Raw genomic sequence first — 16,187 nt, forward strand, 5'->3', positions numbered from 1 at the left:
AAGGCTGAGACGCTGCTGACTGGTTAACGGCGGCCTCCATGCTGCGCCGCGTTTCAGACCAGCCCTCCAGCGCAGCACATTGCATCGCCAGTCTAATGTTTGAACGTGATCGTTTTGTTTTCGCTGCATCCACATGAAGTAACAGCTTCGTCACTTGCAGGATTCCTTGTACCGTAGCTTGGGGTAGCCGGTCTAGCGCAACACCCCCGAGCCGACGCGATTGCCGTATGCGGGTTGATTGCCGTTGGTTTCCGAAGCAGTTCTACTTACCTGTACAGCTCCCACTTTCCTTCCGACTTCTACAGGACCACTTCGTACAACACTTCAAGAGCACAGCTAGACACCTCAAATTGTTTCCTTTGCAAACGACATGGCAACCCCCAAACCCATCACGCGCGTGACCCTCTTCAAGATCGCTTCCTCTTCGGATGCCGAAATCCTCCTCTCGCACTACCGCGGCATGCCCACGAACGCAATCAAAGACGGAAAACCCTACCTCCTCTCTGTGACAGCTGGCCCTACGTTCGAAGATCCAAGGAGCCAGGGCTTCAACTTTGCGGCAATCAGCAAGTTCAAGAGCAAGGAGGACATGGCGTACTACGACGAGGAATGCGCGGCGCATGCGGCATTGAAGGCGTTCGCGAAGGGTGTAATTCAGGGACCTCCCCAGGTCGTTTATCTTGAGGATGGGACTGCAGAGTGAAAAGCAAAACCCAGAAAGTCATCGGCGGAAGTCCTAAATCGCTGTGTACTCGAGAACATGCTACCATACGAAGCTCCCATCAATGCGTCATTATCATACATCCCTCAAAACTATAGTGTCTTATCAAAATCATCGCGTATGTGTTTAGATTGGCAAGCCTTTAATTTCCCTTGTCTGATGCCATCGGACCACTCTTCATCTTCTTCATCAGTCCGCTTAGCTTTCCGCTCTTTCCTTCTATCTGCGAACCGGAAATTGGAGGACCATTGTATGGTGTCTTCCACTCGTTTTGCGGACCGACGCTGCCGTGACTGACTTTCGGTGGTACTTGCGGTACGGGCTGCTGAACCTGGGGATGCTGAACCTCGGGCTGCTGAAACTGTGGCTGCTGAAACTGTGGCTGCTGAAACTGTGGCTGCTGAAACTGTGGCGGCGGCTGGGATAGAGGATGCTGCTGCTGGGGACGGAAAGACAAGGTTTCCACTTCCGATCGTCCTTTTTCAATTACAGCTTGGTTCTTGGCGTGAACAGCCGAGTCGGGTTTCGCAAAGCGTTTGTCGACGGTTTGATTGAGCGTGCCGCGTAGTGCTTCGCCGGCGCCCTGACAAATTGTAAGCTAAGAAGCCACTCGATAAGAGGTGAACTTACATGAATGCCAGCAGCTGCCGTTTTCAAGTTCGCCAGAGTTGACTGCTTCTGTTGAGGCTGGTGTTGGTGTCCCGTTCGAAGGGGTGCGGGGTGACCTCGGTCTCCTAATCCCGCCTGCTGGTGAGCGTTATGTTGTTGCAAATGATCATATTGCTGTGGAGGAGGCACAGGTATATGTTGAGAATGGTCCAACGATTGCTGGGGAGGCCCAAACGGCGAGTGGGAGTGATCGAATGGATGCTGAGAGTTGAACTCCTGTGATGTGGCTTGACGAGGGACGCCGGCCGGTGGTGCTCGTGCAGGATAAGAGAAATTGTGGCCTGACGGACTTGAAGGTGTGATCGGGCTGACCAAGGGATTGGGTCTTTCGATCCCGGGCGAGACTGAATCCAACTCTACGCGATTACGCATATTGTTCCTGTTAGGGATGGGTGGCGAGGAGCTTGACCCAGGCACGGCTGGCCCAGATTGCTTGGGAGGAGTGCTGATCCGTTCCTGTGGTAAGGGAGGAGCTGGAGATGGTGGGCTAGGTCCAGAAGTGCCAGTCACACTGGCCTGAGTTGATATAGCGTCATCATGCCCTGCAGGTTGCTGCACGGTTGTAGAGCCGCCTGGTCCGGTCGTTGTAGTCGTCGTAGTTGTGGTCTAGCAACAATGTCAGAGATCGCACTTTTAGGCTGTCTAATTTTGGGTATACTGACGGTCGTAGTCGTGGTCACTACGTTCCCCGTTCTCTGGTCGGTATACGACTCTCTGTGTACGTCGTCTGTTTGAGCTTGCACCGACGGCGAAGGCTGCGGCGGTAGTTGCGTCGCGTGGCCCTGGCTCAAAGATGCAGAAGGCGTGGGTGGAGTAACACTAGTGGTTGGAGGCTGCAAAGTCGCAGACGGCGCTTGTAATTGTTCACCGCGCGAATGTCGTCTCACGTCGCTTGAGAAACTCGGGTGTCCACTTGTGTCATTCGAGCTATTGGCGTGCTCGCTGCTGAAGTAGGCGGAGTCTCCCGCCGTGGCTGAATTTCGTGCAGGCGGTGGCCTCTCCGCGGTATCCAGGCCTTGGACTGGGGCAGAGGCGGGTTCGCCAGCTGTGACCGCTACTGAATCTTTGCGGTCTTTGTCCTTCGCATGGAATGGGTTTGAGAGCCGCCATTTCGATCGCTTCTCCTTCCCGCTGGGCGAAGTACCTCTTTCTTGTGGCATCGGAGTAGCTTCCAAATCAATCGGTGGGACGGCGGGTGTATCCTGTTGCGAATGTCGGTTTCCGGACTGTGCACGATTGCGGCTAGGAGAGGCACTGCCGGTTCTTCTTTTGACTAGTTTTCTTCCTCCTGGTCGTGGAGCTTCTGCCATGTTTCTATAATAATACTGCAGATAGTATCGATAGTTTCAGATTGCGTCAATTGTAGTGAGAACAACGAGGGGAAAGCATCATAAACAGGCCTCCCACCACAGCTACCACGAATGACATCATGGTTGGGGTCAGCCACACTGAACCGCTTTATGTGGCTGATTGGCGCCGGCATAAGGTCGTCATCCAATGAAGACCCGCTATCACGTCGATCCCAAACGTACGAAGAAAACAGGGGTTTGTGAGGCTTGACGTCGGTGGAAGGATCGTCCGGCGAACTTGTTTCTAGAACTGCCCTAACGTATTGCGGTTAGACCAGGTACCCAGTCAGTCGCGTCTTTGAGAACATCCAACAGTGCCGTGCGCCACTCAGGGTCTATTCTCGATTTTGATTACAGCATGTGTTCTATAGTGCAGTCAAAGTCCTCAATTCTGTTCGAGACTGCTCATCTCCACGATTATGAATTGCCGCCCACGGCAGGGCTGTAGAAGACGCTTCAGCTAGCTAGTGTCTTGCGCCCAGTGCCCAGGCAAGTCTGCTCTCACTCGGATCTGGGTCATGGGAAACCGTGGCAGAATCAAGCGGAAGGAAACTTATTGGTCTGATCCTTTTGTAAAGACATGCATAGCGATCGTTGTAAAGTATGCTTGTTCTGCACAGTGTTGATTGTTTACTTCCTCGTTGTGGCTTTCGAATTTCACCTCAGCCGTTCGCAGCAGCCATATCGTGTTGATTGGCTCACATATACAGCAACTCTAGCATTGCTGTACGCTTTTAATCACGCCAGACTATATGACTTCGCGCGGCCCACAAAATTGTCGGAAGGCAGTATAAATGGAGCACTGTCAACACGATGTCGCAGCTTCTGAAACAATTTGAAATCACATCCTCCAGGACTAGACGAAACTAGTTCTGGCGGAATGGTTGCTACTGTAATGGCTGACAACTTCGTGAAACAAGTGGCCCCCCAGTAGATCCGGACCCACGCGAAGCTGCGGGCTTCAGCCCCAACTCAGCCCCACTTCGTTCTTCACCTCACTCCACCAAGCCTTCCCACAGGGCACCCACCCTCAGTTCCCTCAAGAAGCTTAATCACCCCATCATGTCCCCCATTGTGCTCTCTTCACCATTAATGTAATTTAAGCGTTTTGCCCTGAACTTTGCTGTGCTCTGGTGTTCCTCCAGGCTGGTCTTGCACCTGCGGCACCTAGTCACTGACGTATCGCAATGGCCGAGGTAGTTGGACTCGTCGCGTCGGTCATACAGGTTGCCGGCGCTGGCCTGAAGCTCTCAGAGACACTTTATCAATATGCTGAGAGTGTAGCTTCAGCAGATCGACGGATCAAAGACATCGCCACGGAGATAAAGCGTGAGTGCATCCTGAGAACACCTGTACAGCTAGCTACCGAGTGGCTAAGCCATATCACAGTTACTGCTTCTACTATCAAAGAATTGGGCTCTCTTTTCCAGCAAGATGCGACGTCAAAGCTGCTGTCGAACAGCGCATTACACACTGCGAACGAGACAGTGCGTGAGTGTTCGAAGGTATTCGAGGAGATTAGCATCCTTCTCAATAAATCCAAGAAGAACACGCTGGGGCGCATGATTCTCCCATTTCGAGAGCCAAAGATCGAGCTTTTCAGGAGCCATGTTGATAAGCTGAAGATCACTTTGCAGCTGCTCACGTCAGTCTTGATATTCGCACATCAGACTGCTGCTCGTGAACATGATCGAAAGATGTTGGCATCTCACCGAGAGGAGATCAAAGAATTGCTACAGCACAGAAAGAGGTCGACACAGCGGTACGAAGAGTCAGTAAAGAACTATAGCCTTAGTGAGGATAGTACTGTTCTTGATGAAGAAGAGGACACCGAAAATACGAACCAAGATCCGATCTCAGCAACAAGCATCATGATGGCCACAGCGGCGATCAAGTCGACCATTACAGTGGAGACGCTAAACACATGCGTTCAACATGTCCGTAGCTTATTGAGCAATATTGAGGCATTGCAGGTGGCATTAGAAACACAGAAACACGGAGAAAATCACTCAGAGCATCAGCAGCGCCTTATTGGTACTTATTTTCATGCCCGGCAACACCTCGACAGCGCTTTCTTGGGAAATCCCCAGGATCAGCCGATTCCCAATGCTAGGTGTGAGATCGATAGTGCTCCACTCCGTCCAGGATACCATCATGAGACTGAAGGCGAACACGAGAAATTGAAGATCGACCGGCTCCGTGTGAAGGAGGATAGTGAACTGAAGCACGAGGTGAATAGAAATAGGATCGAAGTGGGTATGGAACTCGAGAGGGCATTTGACGAGCGTGAGCCTCTTCGCCACTTTACACTTGATGAGAAGACCTTGGAGCGAGCTTCGTACATCTCGCAGCTTTCACGAGTTAAGGAATGTAATAATGAGAAAAATAAGGCTGCTGCACGAGATAAAGTCGTCGCCGCAGAGTCACCGAATCGTCTTGCTCCACAAGCAAGTGACCTTTTGGAACGTCAAACTGACAGGCCATTATGGGGAGACCGTAAGAGTGTTCACGATCCTATCCCAGTGAAACTTGGGTTGATCGAACGAGGGAGTCTTGTGGAGAGCGAACTGGACAAAGTTGGCACGGCGTATGCTTTCCGCAAGAAAGCCAAAGCTGCAGGCGCCTTCAATGCCGGCGGTTTTATGACTCGTGCTGGTAACGCTGCAGCGAAGCGACTGGAACCGGACGAGCAGAAGTTCGACGAGCGTAGACCGTACTCAGAAGCACTAGCAGATGATCCATCGACATCCGATCTACAAGTACCATACCGGAATACTTCCCACTCCACTCCGAAACTCCGGCCCCCTCTTCCGCCATCCCTCCAACGTAGCACTTCGACGCGCAGTGCTCGTTCGGTATCTTCCAAGGGGTTTTTGTCAGATCCAGTATCCGCAGGGGTGAATTTCCACAGCACGCCCACCGATGACTTTCACAACATCTTCGACCATGTGGACCCATGCGAGAGTCAGGTTGACGATGCTCTCTTTGACTTTGATAAGAACACACAGACCCAGTCTCCGAACCCTAGTCTGGTTTTGGAACGTGAACGCAGACCGTACTCCAGGTCTCCGGGCAGAAGCGACACCCGTGAAAACGAATGGAGAGAAAAGGATGAGGCTGCCGAAAGCATCCCAAAGGCGAGGAAAAGGACCAAGACCGGATGCCTCACCTGCCGTAAAAGGAGAATCAAGTGCGGTGAAGAGAGACCGACCTGCGCCAACTGCATTCAGTCAAAACGCCAGTGCTATGGCTATAACCAGCGCGTTGTCTTGAAGCCTCCCACTGAGGACTGGCCGAATGATTTAGGACGTAGCGACATTCAAGCTCCTCCGAGCCCACAGCTGGCCAGGCAGGACTACAAGGATGAGAACCGGGAGAGGACGATAAGAGGCAGCGCGAGCCCCTTTCTCTCTAAGCCGGACAGCTATTATTCTCCACCTTTACTCCCGCACATGCCGCAGCTAGCTCCCATAGAGCGCTTCTATCCGCAGTTGGCGGCCGCGCAACAGTCGCCCCAAGCCATCGACACTCAACCAGGCGACCTCAGCTCTAACAGACCAATTATGAACGATTTCCTATTCACCAACAAATGTACTCCATGGAGTTATTCCAGCTCTGAGGAAATTGCCGAGAAAAGAAAACCGGAGGACATCGATCCATGTTCTAGAAAGAATCAGAATTCCTCGAGACCTAATGCAAAGAGGCATCTCAGTGATATAGATATGGGAGATATGCTTTCGGTGGCACGGCCGGAACACTCTATCGCCTTGGCAGAACCAGCGGGAGATAGTCGCACTATGGCCGAGCTAGACTCGCGTGGAGAAATCAAGACTAGATTGCCCAGCTCCTACTCGGATACATCGAAGTTCAGACAGAAATCACGCTATGAAAGCGACGAGTTGGACAAGGAAGTGGATACGTTGTTGAGAGACTGGACAACCGTGCTGTAAAGCAGTGCTGGGGTTGCAACTTCAATTAATTCTCCATTTCGACTCTGGGTTTCTGTGGCTGGTGTGACAGTGTAATTTCAAGCCATGTCAATTTCCTCTTCATCTAGTCAATTCCTCAGCGCCAAACATGATAGTATCACGTTGACCACGGCCTTCGTGTGGAACAACAACATTCCTCTCCGCTTCTTCGCCTCGATATACCTTGCTAGACTTATTTGAGGATATGAGGGGGGTCTAACGATCATAAGTAGAGGCAGAAAGACTGTGTCATAGTCCTTCCGTATCATTTTCAGAACCTTGCTCCGGCGATTCCGAAGGTCAGAACACTGGTCACCTTCCAGCCCATACACCGACCTTGTGGCTTCGCGAGATCTGGACGCAATTCCGACATGTTACTTTGATGGAGTGAGAAATATATAGCTCTCAAATATAGTCGCCGATGGCCGAAAGGCTGAGGGAAGTGGTGCAGCTGAGCGCGCCAAGCACAGCTGAAGCAACGCTTTCACCGCCACAGCAGTAGGATAGCCCCACAACGTGAACAGCTTCTTCTCGAGCGCCGAGTTATAGAGGCGCGACCTAGTCAAGCTAGAGAAGCTGACTTGCTATGGCTGGCGACGAGGTTGAGCGATCGCGTCTGCTTTGTATGGACTTGCCCAGGATAGCAGACCAACAGATCATACGATGGCTGAGCTGGCAGGAAAGCTGGATCACGCAGTCAGTCGTAGCAGCACTCCACCTACCTGAGCAGTCTGATGCTGGTGCTCACCATATGAGCACCGCCTCTTCATTGAACTCGGTGCTCTCGCTCGTTGAAAAGGATGTATAAAGTCGCCGTCGACGGATGCGACAATCCATCATCAGCATCAAATCTTCACATCCATCAGACTAACAAACTGATTTCTACACCTCTCATCAATAACATCTTTGAGATTGCTTCTCTATCAGCCATCCACCAAGCAAGAATGCAGCTCACTCTCATGTCAATCACGGCCATCCTGGCAGCCCTCACCACCGCCGTGCCAGCCCCAATCCCAAACCCTTTCCACGAAATCACCGTCCAAATCGCCAACGACATCACCGGAGCCCATGCCTCCGCGACAGTCCTCAGCGATGGTCTCGCACGCAATCTCACCGACCTCTTCGGCGGCAGCGCCATCGACAATCACGGCGCCATCGTGGGCACCTCGGCAATGTTGACGCAGTTCACCGATGGGACGCGGTGCTTCTTCCAAAACTACAACCATATTATCGACATGAATGGGAGGGAAAAGAGTTATGTGGATCTGGATGGGGATAGGAGCAAGGCCATTCCTGTATACTTGAATGGTTTCAATTTGCAGTGCCCGGAGTAGATGTGGAAGGTGAATATGAGGTGGGTGAGGTGGGTGAGGAGGTGTTGGAGGATATTGGATGTTTTGGGTGTATTTGTGCGGATGGGCATCATAGACGTGTTGGGTTCGTGTTCTTTCCTTTCGGTTGTTTACTTGTCATCTGGCCGTTCGTTCGTTCCTTCTGAATTTCTTAGCATTAGACTATCTGTCAATCACTTGAAACATCTTCTGAGATAACATCGCGCTCATTCTTGATGCTCGCCGGCTGTAATCTGACGAAGGACATGACTTGCGGGGTACACTACTACCTGCTGATACTAACTTTAGACAATATGCGGTTTGACAGAAACAAAATTGGATAGGCGACTAGGTTGACTGCAGAACTCATCTTCACCCACGTTTCGCGACAACAGATGGCTGCAAGAAGACCAACTAGGCGAAAAGCCAGGCGCGTCACGCGGTAGGCGAGTAGGTCCGAAAAGGGGTCGGCTGTTTCATGGGCACAGTCGAGCAGCTTGCATCGTGAGAATTATGCTGTGGTACAATGGTAGTTGTCTGATTCTAGAAGATAGAGTGTGATTTCACAGAGAAGGACAGCTTGACAGGCAGCAAACAAAATTGTCAATATGCTTATTACCCCATGATACGGGCAAAGTAAGAGAAGGTGAGGGTGAGGGTTCGCCAAGCCGGCCCTCCACGTTGTCGGTTGTCTGGTCGCGCTTGCCCGAGCAGTGACCGGAATTATCCGCGTGCGCCCCCCTAGTGTCCCAGGGCCTACCTCATCCTGCGTTGTTTTCCCATCTCCGCAAAACTTTACCCTCATCAACACATCCACACCACAGCACCCCCTCCTCTCTCCACCACACATTCATCATGGCCGACATCTACGTTGCAAAGAAGATCGCTGCGATCCTCCCCCCGCCCGCGTTCAGCGACATTGCGAAGTCCTCCAACGACGTGAGTTCGCGCTGAGGACAGCTCGCAAATGACACAATGGCTGACCGTGACTCCACAGCTCATCAACAAGGACTTCTACCACGCTGCTGCAGGTCAGGCGCATCAACCAGAAGCGCATGGCGCATGCTAACAGCCGCGCAGCCCAGCTCGAGGTTAAGCTCAAGGCTCCCAACGGTGTCAACTTCACCGCCAAGGGCACCTCGGCGCATGATGGACCTGTCTCCTCCTCGGTATGTTCAACCTATCAGCAGTTTAGGAGGCCAATGCTAACTTTGTGAACAGCTTGAGGGCAAGAAGGCGCTTTCCAACGGTATAGACCTCCCATTTTATACTATCAGCGTACCTGTCGCTCTTTCCGGACGCATACACATGTATATGTTCCATTCGTGTCGCCCGCCAGAAGCAATGTCAAACACAGGCTACTCAATAACAATGCTGACGAAGCGCCGGACAGGCATCAGCATCACCCAGTCGTGGAACACTGCCAACCTTCTCTCCACCAAGGTTGAGCTCAACGACACCCTCGCCGCCGGCCTGAAGGCTGAAGTCCTCAGCAACTTCAAGCCCGATGCCGGAAACCAGGGCCAGAAGGTCAACTTCTTCTTCAAGCAGAACAACTTCCACGGTCGCGTCTTCGGTGACCTCAAGGCCTCTGGCGCCGTCAGCGCCATCGCCGATGCTGTCCTGAGCCACGAGGGCTTCCTCGTTGGTGGTGAGGTCGGCTACGACGTCCAGAAGGCTGCCATCACCAAGTACTCTGCTGCCGTCGGATACACCACCCCCATCTACAACGCCGCCATCACCGCCACCAACTCCCTCAGCGTGTTCTCCGCTGCCTACTACCAGAAGGTCAACACCGCTGTTGAGGCTGGTGCCCGCGCCACCTGGGACTCCAAGTCTCAGGGTGCCGTTGGTCTTGAGCTTGCCGCCAAGTACAAGATCGACCCTGCCTCGTTCGCCAAGGTTAGTAAAACATTAAATGTTGCACGTAAGCCGGCTAACGATTTTGGCAGGCCAAGATCAACAACCTTGGCATTGCGTCCCTTGCCTACAACACCAAGGTTAACAGCGGTCTGACCTTCGGCGTTGGTGGCTCTTTCGATACCCAGAAGCTCAACGAGTCGGGCCACAAGCTTGGCACCAGCTTCACTTTTGAGGGTTAAGCGCCTCGCGTTGGATAGTAAAAGTGCGGAGTTTGGGTTAGACGAAGATGTTTGAGTGGTTCTACAGCGGGTGGCTTCTCTCGCTCGCCGTGCAGACATGAGCGATGTACTGCGGCTTTTAGCATGTAAAACTACTTGTCTCAATGCAGCTCTAAATTTGTTCATACCCATCTGGCTCTGCCACTGTATGTCTATGTGTGCGCTATTGGTTCAACATGTGATGCGATATTTACAGGTAAGCGTGCGGGTCGAGTTGCCTCTGGATTCTCTCTATGCACACGAGGGCTTGACTTCCGCACCTTGGTATTCTAGAATCATGCATTCGCCTTCTTGTTTCCTTCGGTGCTGTTCGAGAACATCTTGGTGGCAGCGGCCGCAATGGCCACGATGCCCGATACTATGACAAAGTTGGCTAGCATGCCGCCTCTGTCAAACTCTTGGGGGATCTCGGCATCGCGCTCGCGCCGCTTCCTCGCGTAGATGTGCTCGTAAACTGTGTCGTGGGTCTGTTTGTGTTTCCTGTCGTCGAAGTGCGGGACCTCGTTTCCGTAGGCTGCTTGGCCGGGTCCCATCCCTTCGCCGAACCGGCCGTACGAGTCAGCGCCGCCGCTGGTGTTGGCGTTTTGTTCCGTTTGATGCCCCGCGTGGTGGTGCTGGGCGTGCTCTGCGCGCTTCGCGCCGTGGCGGCCATACCCCCCAGCCTTGTAGAAGGACGGCGGCGGCCCCCGGAAGGTGCTGCGCTTCTTGTTCAGGCCGCTGGCGGGGCGTGATCCAGCGTACGAGGCCGAGCTGTAGCTGCCACGCGGCGTCGCGGCGTGGGACCCCCAGCGCGAGGAGCGGGAGTGGGCGTGCGACAGCTGGGCATCGTACTGGGCACGCTTCTCCGGGATGGAGAGCACGTGGTAGGCCTCGCTTATGGCGACGAAACGCGTGGATGCGTCCGGGTCGGAGGCGTTGTGGTCGGGGTGGTGTTTCTTGGAGAGCGTGTAGAACTGGCGTTTGATCTCGCCGGCGGAGGCATCATGCCGGAGCTCTAGCACCTGATAGTGGGTGGGCGGTTCGGGGGCCAGGCGGCACGCAGAGGCATGGAATGAGGCGATCTGGAGGGCAGATGGAAGGAGTAGGCGGTTGCTGCGACGGCAAAGTGGAGGGAGCGCGTACGCGGTGCACGAGGTGCGCGCAAGGCATGAAGCGCAGGTCCAAAGAGCGCTAGTTTGGGGGCGAGGGAGGAAGGTGCGCGGATGCAGAGGCATTGTCCATGGCTGTGTGGGGAAGGGTTGTGTTTTGTGGGTGTTTGAAGGTTGATATCTCGAGACGTCATTGAGCGGCAGGGATCGCAGACGGCGCAAAAGGCTTGTGTCAGTTTAGCTTAGGGCAACTGGAGGCGAGGCCGAAATGCTGGGCCACCTGCGGCGAGCGCCCGCCAATAGAAGCGGGGCGCTTTTTCACTGCATATAGAGGCCGGGGCACGACTTCTTTTTGCCCTCTGCCCTCGCCCGCGATCTCAAGCACACGACACCATGGCGGCCAAGGCAGCGGAGGCTCTCGACAGTCTCAACTGTGCGTGCTATCCACCCCGCCCCCAACCCACCCCGCGCACACGCACTGGCAGGGCCGCGACTGATTGACATGCAGTGGACGAGTCCAGCACAAAGGCCGTGAACGGCGCCCCCAAGAACGGCACGCAGAACGGCGACGTAGACAACGGCGACTCGGACGACGACGCCGAGGCCGACGACGGCGCGCCCGAGACCACCGCAGAGGGCGCCGCAAAGAAGAAGAAGAAGCGCAAGCCGCGCAAGAAGAAGAAGGCCGGCGCATCGTCAGGCCCCAAGGTGCAGACGGCCCCGCCGCGCGTGCCCGTCCACGAAATCTTCCTCAACGACAGCTACCCCGAGGGCGAGACGCACGAGTACCTCGACGAGAATGCCTACCGCACCACCAGCGAGGAGAAGCGCCACCTCGACCGCATGAACCAGGACTTCCTGACCGACTACCGGCGGGGCGCCGAGGTGCACCGCGAGGTGCGGCAATGGGCACAGAAGTGGATCAAGCCAGGCATGACGCTGACCGAGATCGCCGAGGGCATCGAGGACTCGGTGCGGGCGCTCACAGGACACCAGGGCCTCGAGGAGGGCGATGCGCTCAAGGCCGGCATGGGCTTCCCCACGGGCCTCAGCATCAACCACTGCGCCGCGCACTACACGCCCAACGCCGGCAACAAGATGGTGCTGCAGCAGGAGGACGTCATGAAGGTCGACTTCGGCGTGCACATCAACGGGCGCATCGTCGACTCAGCCTTCACCATGCACTTCGACCCCACCTACGACAACCTCGTCAACGCATGCAAGGATGCGACCAACGCAGGCATCAAGGAGGCCGGCATCGACGTGCGCATGTCGGACATTGGCGCCGCGATCCAGGAGGTCATGGAGAGCTACGAGTGCGAAATCAAGGGCACGACGTATCCGGTCAAGTGCATCCGCAACCTCAACGGGCACAGCATCGGGCGGTATAGCATCCACGGCGGCAAGACGGTGCCGATTGTCAAGGGCGGCGACCAAACTAAGATGGAGGAGGGTGAAACCTTTGCCATTGAGACGTTTGGCAGCACCGGCAAGGGCTATGTCCGGGATGATGTGAGTTTCCTCCCTCTCTCCTTCCAGTCTAAGATATGCTGACTTTGACTGCTAGATGGAAACATCGCACTACGCCATGCGCGAGGACGCGCCCAACGTGCCTCTCCGCGTCAACTCGGCGCGCACCCTCCTCGCATCCATTACCAAGAACTTCGGCACGCTCCCGTTCTGCCGCCGCTACCTCGACCGTCTCGGCCACGACAAGTACCTGCTCGGCCTCAACAACCTCGTTTCCGCGGGTATCGTGGAGTCGTATCCTCCGCTGGTCGACATCAAGGGGAGTTATACCGCGCAAAGCGAGCATGTAAGACTTTTCCTCGTTCTCAATACCAGAGAAAGTAATGCGGGATTGAATCGAGGCTAATTGGCAACAGACGTTCATCCTCCGCCCAACGTGCAAGGAGATTGTGTCTCGCGGCGACGACTACTAACCGCATCCCCACGGTATCATGATAGAAAATGGCATTTTCGTTCGCATTGGGCCGATTCGGAAACGCATGGAGAGATTTGCATGTGGCTAAGACTGACTGGCTGGCTGGCTGGGTTGGTTGCCCGGGGCTTGGGCTGGCAAAGAACTAAAATTCTTGGAAATGTATACTGAGCTATTTCAGAAGATGAGATGAGATAAGACAATGAATCATGAACCCGCAACGAGAGGTGTATGTGTTGTAGAGGCGATGGCCTGGGAGTGTTGAGGGTTGGGGTGGATGAGTTCAGTTTCGCTTGCGCGTATGAGTCCGAGTCTGGCTTTGCATACTATCTTCAGGTGTCCCACGGTGCAAGAGAGCATCGGGTTCAAAGGATACAACGTCCATTGAAAACATACGGATAGTCAGGATCACTTCATGTTTTTCACACCATGTATCAGATCATTGGAACAAAATCAAACTCCCACATCACAATCATAAGCTCCAAGTGGAATTCTTCACGAATGCAATATGCTCAACATGACGCGCCTCAAATGCAATCCCCATCCACGCTAAGGCCTTACAACTTATAGCTCCCGGCGCCTCTACTCGCTCCCTCCTTGACCTCCCTCCCCTCAACATCAGTAACAACTCCCTTCTTCCCAATAACCTGCACCCCGCCCTTCTTCAAATCACCCAGTAGCTGCTTCCTCTCCTTGGCCTTCTTCTCGCGGCCGGTAGCCTCCTCATCCTTCTTCTCCACCGCGTGTAAGCCCGCCTTCTTGATGCGCTCCTTCTCCCTACGGCGCCGCCGCAGCTTCTGCTCCCGCGTCATCTCCTCTCGCGCAATGGGCAGCCCGCTCTTGGTCACAATCTCGGCATTGTTCTTCTTGCCGTCCTTGTCCTCGCCGGGGCGGTACAGCTCCTGCGGCGCAAGCATGCTGGCGCCTGCGACGTCGCCGCCGGCCGTGGGTCGCGCGTCCTCCATCGTGATCGCCGGCGCGTCAACGCGGATCTCCAGGTTCGCAGCCACAGGCTTGGGCTTGAAGTTGCTGCTGGCAAGCGCGTCCAGTTTTGCAGATACACTACGCCACAGCTCGCTGATCTCGGCGTGCTCCTTCTTAAGCTTCTCATCGCGGGCATCGACGAAGTTGGGATCCACGGCTTTGAGGTGCTCCTCCTCATAGATCTCGGCGAGTCCCTTTGTGTTCTTCGTGTCGTCGAGCTCGAAGAGGCCGCGGCGCTCGCGGGGGCCCGTGGCGAGGTCATCGGGGCGCCGCCGCCGCACTTCGTCGAATTCGCCCGCGAGGATGCGCCGCTTGATGAGCGCTTCGATGTCCTCTGAAAGTTCTTGTGTGATTACCGGGACGGGTTTGCCCGCGCGCTCGTACTCGAGGTCTTCTTCTAGTAGGGAGTTGACGGGACGGTCAGACGCGCGCGCTTCTCCGGCGAGCTGCCAACCACGCTTCGCAACGTTGGCGGCTTCAAGCTTGCGGATTTGCTCTGCGAGCTTGGCTTGCCGGCGTTCGTGCGTACTTCGTCGTGATTTCGGGTCTGAAGGGTCGGCGTCGCTGAGGTCGTCGTCGGACCCTACGTCGTCCTCGTCTGAGAACAGATCACCGTGAACTCTTGAAATGACATTCTGTATGTCGTCCTCATCTGGTTTTGTGTTTTGAGGGTCCTCTGCGCCGGGAAAGTTGTGCGGATTGGGACGTCCTCGCTTCTTCTTGTTCTTGCCTACTTTGCTTGCTGGCGGCGCGAAGAAGTCCGCGTACATGATATTGTTTGCATTCGCGCCCTCGTCCATGCCGTCCATCTCGCCGTCCTGGAGCTCTTCGTCGTCGCTTTCGCCTTCCGGTGCGTTCAGGTCAACATTGCCAAAGGTAGGACCGGCTTCGTCGTCTGACTCGTCGTCCATGTCTTCGTCGTCACCAGTAGCCCCTTTCTTGCTAGCTGTTGCAGAGTATGGATCGGCTTCCCAGTTGATCTCGTCTTCATCACTGTCTGCAGCCTCGCCTTGGTTGTCTCGTTGCTCCTGTCATCTGTTAGCATACGTGATCGCTTATGGATGAGTTTCGGGGAAGCCGTACAAGGAAGTCTGTGACCTTGTTGAACTGGTCGATCTCGAAGAAGCCATCGTTCAAGCCATTAGGGTCTGGACGATACGTCTCGGCCGGCTCGTCCAAATCGGAGCCGCCGTCGGAGAAGATGCCCTCCGCGTCGTCTTCCACGTCGACGTCCTCACCATCTGACGCATCTTCGTCCTCGTCATCCTCACCCTCTAGTCCTTCTTCACCCGATACATCCTCGCCGTCATACTCCCAGTCTACACCCTCCTCGCCAATGTCTGAACTATCCTCGTCCTCGTCCACCTCTGCGCCACTGCCCTCAGAAATTTCGTCGTCGTCGGCCTCTCCGATTGCCAGGGTGTCGTCCTCGTCGCCCTGAGGCAGCGCCAATTCGATTTCCTCAGCCGCAGCATCCACAATCTTCCTGGTCTGCTCGAAGACCTGGTTCACGCCGAAGCCCTGCAGGTGGACCTTTTTAAGGTGCAGAACTCTGATGTCGCCATCGTAGCCCTCGCCCCGCTTCCTCTTCTTCCTAAGCTCTTGCTGCCGCTGCGCCTGTTCTTCGCTGACGCCCGCCGCGATCGGGTCCAGGAACTGCTTTGCAGCAGCCAGAAAAGCACCATTCAGTTGCGTGGTGGGTTGGAGGAATGCAAGCGGACTTGCAAGGAGCTTCGCGGCGGGGTTTGCGGTCGCAGTCGCGTTAAGGTCCATTGGTGACGGTTGGGCGGAGCCTGCGGAGAGAGTGTGCGAGGAGATTGAGTTGTCGGATGAAAAGGACACGGGCGCCATGCTTTTCGGGTCGGCAGCTGGGCTCTGGGTTCCGCTCAGGCTCGAGGATTGTCTTGCGCCGGGCTGGGAATACGGGCAAACTTTTTTGGTGCTGAAGGAAAGTGGCCGGGATTTCAGTGGTCTGTGCCCGCGCTACTACAACG

At 54.9% G+C, this 16,187-nt stretch overlaps 8 protein-coding genes across 8 annotated transcripts; 5 read left to right on the forward strand and 3 right to left on the reverse strand.

The window, feature by feature from the left end:
• The first annotated feature begins 28 nt into the window (after positions 1-28).
• CC84DRAFT_1163420 (stress responsive A/B barrel domain-containing protein) lies at positions 29-847 on the forward strand. The gene has a single exon (XM_018178259.1). The coding sequence runs from the start codon at positions 371-373 to the stop codon at positions 701-703; it is 333 nt and encodes a 110-aa protein (XP_018037564.1). The 5' UTR covers positions 29-370; the 3' UTR covers positions 704-847.
• Positions 848-863: 16 nt separating this feature from the next.
• On the reverse strand, positions 864-2,747 carry CC84DRAFT_1258368 (uncharacterized protein; the record flags this gene model as incomplete). The annotated part of the gene is made up of 3 exons (XM_018184822.1): positions 2,053-2,747; positions 1,352-1,996; positions 864-1,304 (listed from the first exon to the last, which is right to left on the reverse strand). Exons 1-3 carry the CDS (start codon positions 2,698-2,700, stop codon positions 864-866), a joined length of 1,734 nt encoding a protein of 577 aa, XP_018037565.1. The 5' UTR covers positions 2,701-2,747.
• Positions 2,748-3,744: 997 nt separating this feature from the next.
• On the forward strand, positions 3,745-7,124 carry CC84DRAFT_1117355 (uncharacterized protein). The gene is made up of 2 exons (XM_018175492.1): positions 3,745-4,068; positions 4,129-7,124. The coding sequence occupies exons 1-2, from the start codon at positions 3,927-3,929 to the stop codon at positions 6,687-6,689; spliced, it is 2,703 nt and encodes a 900-aa protein (XP_018037566.1). The 5' UTR covers positions 3,745-3,926; the 3' UTR covers positions 6,690-7,124.
• Positions 7,125-7,287: 163 nt separating this feature from the next.
• CC84DRAFT_1163422 (uncharacterized protein) lies at positions 7,288-8,243 on the forward strand. Its single transcript, XM_018178260.1, has one exon. It carries the CDS (start codon positions 7,652-7,654, stop codon positions 8,039-8,041), a length of 390 nt encoding a protein of 129 aa, XP_018037567.1. The 5' UTR covers positions 7,288-7,651; the 3' UTR covers positions 8,042-8,243.
• Positions 8,244-8,841: 598 nt separating this feature from the next.
• Positions 8,842-10,317, forward strand: CC84DRAFT_1163423 (uncharacterized protein). Its single transcript, XM_018178261.1, has 6 exons — positions 8,842-8,977; positions 9,036-9,069; positions 9,119-9,207; positions 9,260-9,287; positions 9,432-9,940; positions 9,991-10,317. The coding sequence occupies exons 1-6, from the start codon at positions 8,894-8,896 to the stop codon at positions 10,138-10,140; spliced, it is 894 nt and encodes a 297-aa protein (XP_018037568.1). The 5' UTR covers positions 8,842-8,893; the 3' UTR covers positions 10,141-10,317.
• Positions 10,318-10,454: 137 nt separating this feature from the next.
• On the reverse strand, positions 10,455-11,393 carry CC84DRAFT_1258372 (DnaJ-domain-containing protein; the record flags this gene model as incomplete). The annotated part of the gene is made up of 1 exon (XM_018184823.1): positions 10,455-11,393. The coding sequence occupies one exon, from the start codon at positions 11,391-11,393 to the stop codon at positions 10,455-10,457; it is 939 nt and encodes a 312-aa protein (XP_018037569.1).
• A 210-nt stretch (positions 11,394-11,603) lies between these two features.
• On the forward strand, positions 11,604-13,658 carry CC84DRAFT_1258373 (methionine aminopeptidase 2-like protein). The gene is made up of 4 exons (XM_018184824.1): positions 11,604-11,700; positions 11,776-12,779; positions 12,835-13,083; positions 13,154-13,658. Exons 1-4 carry the CDS (start codon positions 11,661-11,663, stop codon positions 13,208-13,210), a joined length of 1,350 nt encoding a protein of 449 aa, XP_018037570.1. The 5' UTR covers positions 11,604-11,660; the 3' UTR covers positions 13,211-13,658.
• Positions 13,659-13,719: 61 nt separating this feature from the next.
• On the reverse strand, positions 13,720-16,107 carry CC84DRAFT_1143578 (Mpp10 protein). Its single transcript, XM_018176419.1, has 2 exons — positions 15,277-16,107; positions 13,720-15,221 (listed from the first exon to the last, which is right to left on the reverse strand). Exons 1-2 carry the CDS (start codon positions 16,042-16,044, stop codon positions 13,767-13,769), a joined length of 2,223 nt encoding a protein of 740 aa, XP_018037571.1. The 5' UTR covers positions 16,045-16,107; the 3' UTR covers positions 13,720-13,766.
• Between the last annotated feature and the right edge of the window lie 80 nt (positions 16,108-16,187).

The sequence above is a fragment of the Paraphaeosphaeria sporulosa genome (genome assembly GCF_001642045.1).
Source record: "Paraphaeosphaeria sporulosa strain AP3s5-JAC2a unplaced genomic scaffold CC84scaffold_4, whole genome shotgun sequence".
NCBI lineage: Eukaryota > Fungi > Ascomycota > Dothideomycetes > Pleosporales > Didymosphaeriaceae > Paraphaeosphaeria > Paraphaeosphaeria sporulosa.

Excerpts from the sequence above, each read along its gene's own strand:
- CC84DRAFT_1117355 (XM_018175492.1), top strand. The coding sequence starts at position 3,927 with ATGGCCGAGGTAGTTGGACTCGTCGCGTCGGTCATACAGGTTGCCGGC. Across the intron at positions 4,069-4,128 it reads CATCGCCACGGAGATAAAGC|TTACTGCTTCTACTATCAAA; the intron begins GTGAGTGCATCC and ends GCCATATCACAG.
- CC84DRAFT_1143578 (XM_018176419.1), bottom strand. The coding sequence starts at position 16,044 with ATGGCGCCCGTGTCCTTTTCATCCGACAACTCAATCTCCTCGCACACT. Across the intron at positions 15,222-15,276 it reads ACAAGGTCACAGACTTCCTT|GAGCAACGAGACAACCAAGG; the intron begins GTACGGCTTCCC and ends AACAGATGACAG.
- CC84DRAFT_1258373 (XM_018184824.1), top strand. The coding sequence starts at position 11,661 with ATGGCGGCCAAGGCAGCGGAGGCTCTCGACAGTCTCAACT. Across the intron at positions 11,701-11,775 it reads GGCTCTCGACAGTCTCAACT|TGGACGAGTCCAGCACAAAG; the intron begins GTGCGTGCTATC and ends ATTGACATGCAG. Across the intron at positions 12,780-12,834 it reads AGGGCTATGTCCGGGATGAT|ATGGAAACATCGCACTACGC; the intron begins GTGAGTTTCCTC and ends TTTGACTGCTAG.
- CC84DRAFT_1163420 (XM_018178259.1), top strand. The coding sequence starts at position 371 with ATGGCAACCCCCAAACCCATCACGCGCGTGACCCTCTTCAAGATCGCT.
- CC84DRAFT_1163423 (XM_018178261.1), top strand. The coding sequence starts at position 8,894 with ATGGCCGACATCTACGTTGCAAAGAAGATCGCTGCGATCCTCCCCCCG. Across the intron at positions 8,978-9,035 it reads TTGCGAAGTCCTCCAACGAC|CTCATCAACAAGGACTTCTA; the intron begins GTGAGTTCGCGC and ends GTGACTCCACAG. Across the intron at positions 9,208-9,259 it reads ATGGACCTGTCTCCTCCTCG|CTTGAGGGCAAGAAGGCGCT; the intron begins GTATGTTCAACC and ends CTTTGTGAACAG.
- CC84DRAFT_1163422 (XM_018178260.1), top strand. The coding sequence starts at position 7,652 with ATGCAGCTCACTCTCATGTCAATCACGGCCATCCTGGCAGCCCTCACC.